The 11,623-nt window shown below is 43.6% G+C and overlaps 1 protein-coding gene across 2 annotated transcripts; it reads right to left on the bottom strand.

The window, feature by feature from the left end:
- Positions 1-3: 3 nt before the first annotated feature.
- Positions 4-11,589, bottom strand: IDH3A (isocitrate dehydrogenase (NAD(+)) 3 catalytic subunit alpha). Of its 2 annotated transcripts, none has more exons than XM_015890792.3 (11): positions 11,414-11,589; positions 8,520-8,582; positions 6,777-6,860; positions 5,352-5,466; positions 4,930-5,117; positions 4,606-4,739; positions 4,007-4,109; positions 3,850-3,914; positions 3,101-3,185; positions 2,093-2,245; positions 4-1,649 (listed from the first exon to the last, which is right to left on the bottom strand). In XM_015890792.3, the coding sequence occupies exons 1-11, from the start codon at positions 11,438-11,440 to the stop codon at positions 1,566-1,568; spliced, it is 1,101 nt and encodes a 366-aa protein (XP_015746278.1). In that variant the 5' UTR covers positions 11,441-11,589; the 3' UTR covers positions 4-1,565. The 2 variants fall into 2 exon arrangements, with proteins under 2 accessions (XP_015746278.1, XP_015746280.1); XM_015890794.3 differs by having other exon boundaries at positions 8,544-8,582.
- Positions 11,590-11,623: the final 34 nt, after the last annotated feature.

Here is an 11,623-nt window from a genome sequence, read left to right as displayed (position 1 = left end):
AGATGTCTTTGTAAAGTCTTTTATTTTCCTCTCATTATGCATACAATGGTAGCCCCGCTCACTTGGTACAGGTGGACAGACAGCCGCCGCCGCCAAAACGTACATTCTGAACTAGGAGAAGACTGTTTCCCAGATTTGGAGCCTGTACTGGCATATGAAAGTTACTGCATTAAACAGGGCGCGGAATCAAACACAGAATAAGCTCGCTCTCTCATGGCTACTTTTCTGATTGATTAGGGTACTGAACGGGAATTCTTAGTAGCAATGCAAGCAGTTCTGCAGGTTTGATTTCAATGTGAATGAAACCCCCCTCAAAAAAACAAAAACAAGACACACACACACCAAGCAAGGTAAGCAGGCTTGGTCTGATGGGTAGTCCTGCTGTAGGTCACATCTGCACCTTGGAAACTGAATGGGAATGTGCCACAGGTAACAAGCTGGGCATGGAATTATTGCAAGACGTTCTAAAGGTTTGCACCACAGCGTATAGTACTACACAACAGGACTTCCAAGAATTCCCAGGGAAAAGCAAGACATATCCCACATTTCCTTTTGGAAAGACTGGAAGTGGACCTGGCAGGAGACTTATTGATGCTTTCAAAACCAGCATCTCTGCAACTCCTCTCCTCCACCGTCTGTTCCCACAACTCCAAGTCAGATTCCCCTCCTAGGACATTTCATTCTCCTGCGTGATGGAGAAAACTCCCAGCTTAGTTACGCCATAGCATGCGTTTTGATTTCACACACATCACTTGGAACGAAGATGAATTGAAGCGGCAGTCAGCGTCCTCCACATGTAGTCTAGTCCTCCCCTAGATACATTTCTTATTCATCTTTTATTGTAGTGCTTTGAAACCCATTAATTGCAGAGTAGCACATTTAAATATAACCCAAAGCTATATCAACTCCAACCACGATACGCTTGCAGATACAGTAGTAATTGCAAAATATATATTTGGTATTCACTGAGACAAATAAAGATAAAAAAAGCATTAGCGTTCCCTTCATAATCAGCAGCGGACAAAGGCAATCTGTAGAACTGATCTGCGCTGGAAAATGCTAGAGCGACCAAGGAATGATGTGTAAAAAAATACTAAAGCCCTAACAGGACGTGTGGTTAAGTTCTACCATTTAATGGTATTCCTTCTGCCCTTAAAATCTGGATACTTTATATTTTATGTACAATAGTTGAAATTGCCATTGTTTCAAGTCTTTGCGCTTTGGAAGGGCAGGTTCCAGGAGGGAGTGATGAAAAAGGTCTCTTTTCAAGGGAAAAATTATCTTGTGCTATTTTAAGGCCAAGAAGCTGCTTAAGGACAGCCTGAGGAGTGTCTTCTAACCGTTGGGGTGAGAAAAATTATACTTCAGTTTATGGAGCGCTTCTGGTAAGTAGAAGGGTTTGAAATGCAAGGTAGCTAACAATTTCATTATTTCAAGCAATAGAAATGGAAAGGAGTTTATTTCTAGAAGAAGAAAGGAAATGGATTTGACATGTAATAAATAACGTGCTTTAGTAAAAGCATCCTTTAGGAGTGGCTGAAACCAGAAGGACATAGAGCAGACTTTTATTCCATTGCTGTTACTCTGCGGCAGATCTCTGCTGTGAACTCTGAACACTTGGCGTTACCTCCCAAATCTTTGGTCAAGACCTGAAATCGGGAAAGGGAGGTTAATTTTTACTAACTGGGCACAGGGCTGCAACTTAAGATCATTTATCTCTGGGACGAACAGGTTGCCCAATCTAATTTTTCTACCATCAGCAGATTTATAGGCAACACACAAATAAAACTCATATTTTAAAAGATTTATACTGCAAACCAGAATAAATTCCCAGTTTCTGCTTATAAGTCTGGTAGTAGAGGGAACTTCTTTCATCTTGTCACCCTCTGTTCTTAACTGATAGCGCAAACATCATCATTTATATAGCAGAAGTGGCAAAGGGTGATAAACCACAGACATCTAGTCAACGCCTAGCTAAGTTGTGGGGAAGTGCTGGGACTTCAGAAGTAGAAGGCCTAAGCCTAAACGCATAGGCACTCAACCCCAGAATGTGCACCAGCTGAACCCCAAAATCAACCTTAGCAAGATATACCTTCTGATCTTTGATGGTCTCGAAGCACGCGGCTTCTATCTTAGTGGCATAATCTTGCATTCCCATGTGACGCAGCATCATCACGGCACTCAAGAGAAGCGCCGTTGGGTTAGCCAAGTCTTTTCCGGCAATATCCGGAGCCGTCCCGTGGACCTGCAAAGAGAAGGCGTTCTCATCCCACTGACCAATCACTGCTCTTGACCGGCACATTTTTCATGGACATCTTGCATCAGCATTTAAAGTCTGGGGCTTTTCATAAAGGTAATTTGGTACTACAGATTCACATGAAATGCTAAACCACAATTTTTTGCCCATGGTTTGTTGATTACACTACAATGAGTTGGGTTTACACAACGTGCAAAATCACATCTAGAGGACATATTCAACAATACTCTTTAGTTAAAACAGAAGCATGCAAAATATCTCAAAGTTAAAATGCTCAGACCCTGCATTGCCCCACTTTTCTGGCTGCATAACAGAGAGCAAAACAGTTGGTTTTGAGGGTGGAACATTTTCAATTAAGTTGGAATGGTGGCAGAACATTTCCAGTGCGGTTGGAACAGGATGTTCTGGAGCTGGCACATTTTGATCTGAAAATTTTTTGCAAAGCTATAAGTGAAGTAGCTACTTCTAGCAATGCCCTCTCTGTTGCCATGATAAAGTTCATAAGTCAACCCCTGTGCCAGACCAATGACTTCACTAGGCCTCACGATAACGGCTTCTCCGTTTTGCAGAGATCCTGGGCAGTGTGTGACTTATCCAAGCAGATCCTTCCCAACCTTGGTGGCTTAGTGCCATCCTCTCTTTAGGGCAGTGGGGAATTCTGGGAGTTGGAGTCCACACATCTCAAAGTTGCTGAGGCTGGGAAACACTGCTTTAGGGCGAATAAGAGGCAACAGCTGTCACAAAGACAGTTTTGTTTTCATAGCAAGTCCAGGAGCAAACCCAAAAGTTCATGGCGTTGAGGGTCTAACAAGGTTCAAGTCCACTTCACAGTCAAGACCTTACCGATTCAAAGATTGCAACTCCGTTAGCACCAATATTCCCACTTGGAGTCACACCAAGACCCCCAATCAAGCCTGCACACAGATCACTGAAAGAAAAATGCACACACACACAAACAAAAGGATTGGAGAAAGGACGATTAGGCTCTTTGGCTGAAGATATTTGATAACCCTCCAGACTAGCAGTGGGGAACCCCAAGCTGTACAGCAGGGAAACAAAATCAGGTTGCAACAGAGACGTAAGCACGAGGAGAACATTTGGCAGTAGAGGGTGGGGACATGTCTCCCACCCAGATGGACCACAGCAGTGCAGTGCATGGCAGGAGTGAAAGGAGGCTCATTGAGGACCCCCCCATGCCATGATGGCAAAAGCAAGATGAGAAGAGGGCAGTGGGGGTAGGAGCGAAGAATAATAGTTCTGGAAACTAAGTTCTAAATAACCTGTTTCAAGGATCATTTTATGTAATATGGAGCCTTCAAGACCTAGAAACACTCTTCCAGTGTCTAAGTCTGCTTCTTTCTCTTAACTGATGTTCTGAGAAAGATGACAGTCATTTTTGCAACACTTAAATCTGTTTCTAGCTGTGATTTTACCTGTCCTTTAGCAAAACGAGTAACGTATGAATAAATGCATACTCAATTGCTGATTTTCAATTTGTATGCCATTCTGGGAGCGTGAGCGGGAACGATTAAATCTTGTGAATTCCTGCAATGCACAAATGCATTCTTTTAAACCAACTCAAGGCTACTTACCTAAGTATGTCCCCATACAAGTTTGGCATGACAAGGACATCAAACTGAGATGGATCCTGCACCATCTAAAGAAAAAAACAAAAGGCAAGTAATAGTGGTTTCTAACATAACCAGAACAGCGGTTGCTTAAATGACTTACTATACGCTACATACTCACATTCAGACACACAGTGTCGAGGTACATTTCGTTGAACTTTATATCTTTACAGTTTTCTGCTGCTTCCCTGCATTTTTTCAGAAACAGGCCATCAGACATTCGCCTGCGTATTAAAAAGAGCAACACAGGTTAGAGGTCTCGGCATGCAAACAGGGATATTCGTTTATTTATTCAATTTGTATAGCTGCCTGTCCCACATTTGTGACCACTACATAGTAATCACAGGTATGGTGACTATATCCAGACAGACAAAGATGTATTGGGCTAAGTATCGCATCCCCTTGGTCCAGCATGGCCTATGACAGAATTTGTAGTCCAGCACCTCATGAAGAGTTACGCTATGTGCCCCAATTAAGATACGAGGATATGAGCTGCTGTGTTAATTCCACGCTGGATTGTTACCCAAGAATACAATTCAGAACTCCAGATTTAGCTATTAGTATCAAGCTTAATTATTTTAAGAGACGTTTTTAGGCGCATGTTGCATAATTAAATTGCATCACATGGGTTATCAAAATGTTTTTAGTGAAAATTGGGTTTTATTCTGAAAACTGGAATAATGGAGCTGGAAGGGCTGGAGCCGCGTTATCGCCACGTACATGATGTTAGCTTTATGCACAGCCGTAACTTTGCTCCTCTGATTGTTTCTGGCGTATTCGAAGGCAAAGTCAGCAATTCGTTTGCTTGCATCCTCCGTGATGAGTTTAATGCTCTGCACAACGCCATCAACAATCTGAAAGACACACAACGGTTAGGCAAGCAGCGAAAAAAGGGGAGTTACAGAAAACATGACCATAAAAGAAAGGTCAGTTGTGGTTAGAAGTTAATTCGTTTAAGTATTTTCTTAAATTCAAGCCACCTGTGTTATCTGTGATGTGGGGTGGCTGGAAAACATCTGATTTTCGCCCACTCTATCCACGTACCACGTGCTCGATGCCACTGTATTCGCCTTCCGTGTTCTCTCGTATGGTGACGATATCGACGTCGGTGTACGGGGTTTTGTAGCCCTCAATGGACACGCAAGGGCGGATATTTGCATAAAGGTCAAACGTTTTACGGAGCAGTAGGTTCATGGATGGGTGGCCAGCAGCTATGGGAGTTTTCAGAGGGCCTGAAAAAGAGGTGGGGAACTGCTCGTTTGCAGCACAACATTTAGAAACTGGCTGTGAACCAAGTAACAATATTCTTTACGACCACACTGAGACGTGGTTTAAAAAAAACAAGTAATGCGAACTTGCTGGCATATATCAAAACTTTATACAGAGGAATTCAAGCACAGGCTGATTTCCCGAATGGCCGCAAAACCTGGCTGTTCTCTTTCCATCAACGGAGGTATCCGAAGTACCTTTCAATCCTATTTTGTTCTTGTCCATAGATTCTTTGGCATCTTGTGGTATCGTCCACTTCCCTCCAGGTCCTTGGATCGCAGTCACGATTCGTTCTTCAAACTGAACAGGGACCTAAACACATTTTTTGCGGGGGGGCATTATCTTCCGAGATGGAGAAAGACAATCTACAGCTGAATGGATTTTGTCAAAAACCTTGGAATCTCTGACCATCCGTAATGTGGGAAACCCGTGGTTCTCAACCCATTCTGCCCATTTTTCCCAGCTGATAAGTCAAACTGTGGGGAACAAATTCCCATTTCTCTGCTGCTATCAGCCACAGGAAATCTGTAGCGCCTTTCGTTGACCAGAACAGCTGTCTGCCCTCTCCACAATGCCCTGGAATCAATCCAAGAATTCTGAGAAATTGAAGTAGGTTTATCTAAGACCCTTATCTAAATCGAAATGGGTTCTGCTTGGTAGGTGCTCTCCCTCGGGGAGTAGCAGCCCTCTTTTCAAGAAGCGTATGTGGCTTGGCTCGGAGGTCTGGAAGGACCGTGTGGATGCTGAGTGAGATGTAAACAAAACAAAGTCCTTGCACCAATGCCTCATCTTTCTTCTTTTCCCCTCTCTCCTACATCTAAATTTAGAGGCAAGAATTACTGGTAGTAGAGGCACTGTCTGAACTCCATAGTGACCTCCCTAAGGGAAAAAGGAGTAGCATAAATGCAGTAAATCTGCAAGCAATGCAGAAGGGAGAAGCAGAGATCTGCATTTATTTATACTGCTCTGAAGTCTGATGCAACTATAATGTTGGAATGCTTTGTTTACATCAGCGGTTACTATGTCTTGGTGCACTGTCTAATCTCAATTATGGCATTGTATCACATAACAACTCATGTTATTACTCGTTTTTCTTGGAAATATGGATCTAGCCTTTACCTACAAGGGTGGAGAAAGCAGAGAACCAAAATTCACGTTTCTTCAAATGCCAAAACCACAACCCAGAGCAGAGAGCACTAAAAACATGCATCAGCCATGCAGGGAACACATTTTATTACTGTTGCAGTTACAGCTCAGCTCACCATGACTACTGCATACACCAAATGTGGGATGAGATCACACAAACAGCCAAAGCTCTGAACAAAGATCATGGCGTTAAATCACAATGTGCAGGTTATGACTCCAAGTGTGATGGCATCTATCGCTTCAAATGCCACTGCTCCCCATTAATAAGAGTTCTCCCCAGACACACTGATCCTTCTTCAGGTTACTGCTGTTCAAAATCTCCCCTTTAGCTCTCTCCCAAATCACCCACCCCTCGCGGCTGTCCTCAGAATGTTGCACTTTTTAACACATCTCCAGAGCATCGAGCAGGAGACTGCTATAAAAGGATAACGCCATCATTGTTCATAAGGAATGAAACCATTCGTGGTGAGGTTTACCTTAGCAGCTTCAAAAATCTCCACCACAGCAGCAGATATTTCAGGTCCAATGCCATCTCCTGGGATCAACGTTACTGTCTGAGACTAGAGGTAAAGAAGAAAGAAAAGAAAAAAAAACCCTCAACCACCAGATGTTATTATTAAAGATGGTTTCAAAGAAACCTCCAGGTTATTTTGATGCCATGTGATTTCTCTGCATTTTTATTCTGCCAAAGCTGCGATGGGATGATAATATCCCTTTTAGCTTCTTGGGTTTCCCTGACGTGCTAGCTTTCTATGGATACAGAATTCAGACATCATCTTTGCAGTGTGAAAATGGTTCAGATTATGATGTGAAAGAGTTTGCTTTCTCGAGTTGCCCACTCCTACTGTAAATGATGAAGTGAAAAGACTGGCCTGATTACCAAGAAAACTTAGCAAGCTTTGTGACACGCTTAGAGTACAAATCTGTTCATGCTAGCCATTCAGATCCACTGCTTTGAGGGTAAAAGAACCACACAGAGCAAATGCCTATTTCCCCACATTACCTAAAAGCTGACCCTGCTTGGCCGTTACATGCAGTGTGCAAAATGTTTCATTTCTGAAGCACAGCATTTTGCAGAGTGCCCAATTCTGAATGCAAAATTGCTGTCTTAAATATGATCTGGATTGTTTCAAGTGTTCTGGAAGCATTTTGGGCTTGAAACAGAAGGTTTTGTTTTCAAACATGACACTTTGACAATTTCATGCTTGAAACACTTTGCATGTGCCTAGCACTTACCACATTAAGCAGCAGAATTCTTCCACACGCTTTCTGCGTGACGCAGGAAATGATACTAATCTCTCTTCCTTCCGCCCTCCAGAAGGTATATAACCAAGATGCTTTAAAGCAGTGTTTTTCAAACTTGGCAACTTTACGATGTGTGGACTTCAACTCCCAGAATTCCCCAGCCAGCCATGCTGGCTGGGGAATTCTGGGAGCTGAAGTCCACACATCGTAAAGTTGCCAAGTTTGAAATACACCGCTTTAAAATGTTATCTTACAGTGTGAACGAAACTAACAGAAGAGGGGAAAATAAAACTGAGTATCTGTTACTGAAAGCAACCTCAGACTCTTTTTAAATAGGTTTCTAGATTTTGATTCTGCCAGTTTTTTAAATCACTCATGCACCAACCCTATATATGCAGCAAATCCAAAAATAATATAAAGCGGTAACTTGATTACAGATTCAAAGATCTGTAAAATACTAATTATGTAGAGAAAAGCATGAATGCCATGAATCATCAATGAGTAATGTTGGGAGTGTGGGTGGACAGAAAAATAGGGTAAAAAAAAGCAAAGGAATTACTAGAGGTGGAGTCCTCAATCCCTCCCCCCTTACTGCCCGTAGGAAATATTAAAAAACGGCCCAGAAGGTCCTCAGCTTACTTCTCCTGTTCAGGTTTTCCACCTTTCAGCTGGATAATTTAAGCACTTAAATACAAATTAATTTATACAGAAACATTCTCAGATTTTTTTTTCTAGAGAGTCGAGATAAAAAACAAAACAAAACCCAGATATCTAAATCTTTAAATGTCTCTCCTAGTGTGTAACTGCATGGATCTTGACACTCAAATTAAACATACCATACTTGGTACCAATTTAAAGTTCACCATTAACAAAGGAGAAGTTAATTGATACAACATTGATCTTATTTTGATATTCTACAACTCTCTTGAGAAGTATCTTAAAAAAGGGGGGAAAAATCACACTCGTATACTCACAGTACTAGCAAAATTTCTGGTCACCTGTTTTTGAGTTTTGAACCCCCCAAGTAAACGAAAGACCTATAGCAATGAAAATAAGAATATGGTTAATTTTAGCAACCAGAGTAAGAGAAAGTATCTGCTATACTAAATCAGCGCTGCATTCTAAAGCAACTATGTACAGCTAGCATTCAATCTTGTTTATTGCTGTGCACGTACGTGCTATGCGTCTACTGAACTACAGTCCCTGAGCAAAGGAGCAGGAAGGCAGATTTACATATGGGTAAGAACTGTGCTTATTCTTTGCACCAGAAGAACTGCATCCAGCTTTCTCAAATGCAGAGTTTAAAAAGTAGCTTTGATGGTGCTTGAAAGAGCCCCACATAAAAGGTCTTGTTAGATAATGTTTGTGCTTCCCTGTGGAAGGTATTTGTGGGTTTCTGGATCTGTTTTTGCTTGTGGTGACCGTGGGCAACAATGTCTCAGTGATCTGAAGCAGCAAACCTCTTCCTCTTCCTGAACAACACGATCCCACCATGGAGCTTTAGCTCAGGAAACTGGCAGTTACTTAATCATGAAAGAACACAATAACATATCCAAAATGCTCCTTGCAAATCTTAAAAACAGTGATGATCATCCTAAAGCAAGTGAGAGGCTTAAATAATCAAAGGAACCCTTGTTATATGATTGATCACACCATGGAAAGCTCTGATTAGAACTCTGTCCCTCAGCAAAGTAGAAACGGCCTGGCTGTGAAGACCAGGATTAAATGTGTCTTGTCACATTTAATCCTGGTGAGCAAGAACAGCCGATACCACTACTAACTCAGCACAATTCAAGTGTTAACTGTTTCTGGTGAGCACAGTGCTTCCCCCAAGAGCTTAAACCTTCTTACCTTATTTGCAGATGCTTCCCAGATTTTTGATTTACACTGCAATCCTTTAGCGTTACCCCCACTCTTCCATGGAGAGTAGGAAATTATAGGACACTGGCCTCTTTAGCAGATCAGCAAAATTTGAAAATCAAGCTCAGATCAATTCTGCCTTCTGCTCAACAAATCAGCTCAGAAGCAGAACCAAGCAGCGGGGTTTGCAGTTAGCCTGAAAATCAAGCAAACTAAGAGGAGGCCAGAGGTACTGTTCTCTCCTGTATGCACCCTTTCACTCACCTGCATGGAATTCTGCCCTTGCCCTGCAGCTTTTCATTGTTATCAGAAACAGCCTTGCAATATTATTTTTTTTTCTTCCTAGTAGGGGCAATATCAAGCAGAAAGAAGCAAAGCGGATGGGAGTTCCACATCATTTTTAGGAACAAATCTTCGTGTACTCACCAAATAGGAATTTGGTACCAATGAAAGCTGTCAAGATGTTCCTACAGAAACCACTTTTTCAGAACATGCCAGAAAGTGAAAATACACCAAGACAGGCATCACCTGCCTGGCTCTTAGCTCTGCCCACCCTTGCAGCGCCATTACAAGGGTAAGAGTGCTGTTAACCTCCTCTGGGCTATCAGAAAGAGCAGAGAAATAAGTCAAGGATGCATACATGGAACCCCAGCAACCCTGCCAGGACCCAGACACAAGGTACGTACATCCCATCCTAGAACAGTGTTCCTCAAGCTTGGCACACTGGCTGGGGAATTCTGGGAGTTGAAGTCCACACCTCTTCAAGCTGCCAAGCTTGAGGAACACTGCCCTAGAAGACATTGGAAGATCTTTTTTCTCTTCCAAGTACTCGAGTTTCAGAGGAATTTGAAGACCTGGTTCTTCTCCCAGGCCTTTAGCAAGGGTGAGGGGAGCCCCCTTGGATTCTTCCTTCTGTTCCAGCCTGGTTGTTGTCAACTGACTCTCTTCGTTCCTTATTTTTGTTTCCGATTGTATTCTTTTTTTAAGGATTTTACTCGTGAGCCTCCCAGAGTCGTTGGGAGGCATACAAATTTAATAAACAAATAATATATTTTTTTTTAAACGAGAGAGATGGGAAATACGTACACACAAGTTTAAACCGTTGCTGCTTGTTACACTAGCTAAATCCAGCTGGCATGTCCCAAAACCTCCTAAACCTTCCAAGAATCGGTGGCCTGTCATGCATTTTACCAGGTGATCACCGTAAATTGAAAATGGTAATAATATTAGTTATCTATGAGTGATATATATAAAATAGATGTGGTAAAAATATAACTTATACCAACAGATTTAATATAAATATAATATATATATACTTTTATTTGTTTATGTGTGTGTATACATATACACATACATAAATAAAAGTCGGGATAAATATATATATAATAATAATAATAACTGCCAGAGAATGATACGCCTGGAAATATCAGGAACGCTTTCCCAAAAGAGTGGGCTCAAGCCCACCGCTCAACCCCAGTGCAGGCGGAGGGGGGGATCCTGCAAGCCAGCCCTGCCTCCTGACCTACCCCACGGGGTTGTTGTGAGGATGCAGCCAGCAAAGGCAGCGGCAGAAATAAGGGGCGAGGATTCAAGCCAGAATTCCAGCAGGGCGAAGGGAAGGGCAGCGGCTGCCACCTGGCTGCAGGTGTGCTGGCCTACAACTTCCAGCGACCTCTCGGCCCTGCCGCGGGGGCTGCTGGGAGAGGTAATTCAGCTCCACCGGAAGGGCCGGAGACTCGCGCTTGACTCGAGCCGCTGCTGAACTACAAGTCCCAGCAACCCCCGCGCGGCCCCAGGGAAAGGCCTGCCGGGAGTTGTGATTCGGGAGCCCGGTAGGCTCCAAGGGCGTCCCCTTCAAAGGGCGGCCGAGCGGGAGCCACGGAATGTCCTACCCGCCCGGGAAGGGAGGAGCGGTCAAAGGCTCGCGAGACTTTCCAAGGGGATTCCCCCCCGGCCGCGAAGAGTCCCTCTGAGGGAGAAGCCAAGGTCACCTCAGGGCCCGCCTCACCTTCGGAGCCCAGGAAGACGAAGCCATAGCGAAGGGAGCAGGAGCGGCAGTACCTCCACCTCCTCGCCTGCCCGGCCTGACGCTCACGCCGCTGCTCTGAGGGGAAAGGAATCGGCCGCGGCCTCCTTGCCGGCGCCGCGCTGGGATGCGCCGGCCAATCAGCGCCCGCGGACTACCCCGGGCTGGCGGCAGATTGGTGGGAGCCGCGGA

Source organism: Python bivittatus, unplaced genomic scaffold (genome assembly GCF_059951505.1).
Source record: "Python bivittatus isolate LINGU-HERP-01145 unplaced genomic scaffold, Pbiv_v1 ctg000530_np1212, whole genome shotgun sequence".
In the NCBI taxonomy this organism is placed as follows: domain Eukaryota; kingdom Metazoa; phylum Chordata; class Lepidosauria; order Squamata; family Pythonidae; genus Python; species Python bivittatus.
Note: the sequence above shows the minus strand (reverse complement) of the source record. Positions and strands in the feature narration are given on the sequence as shown.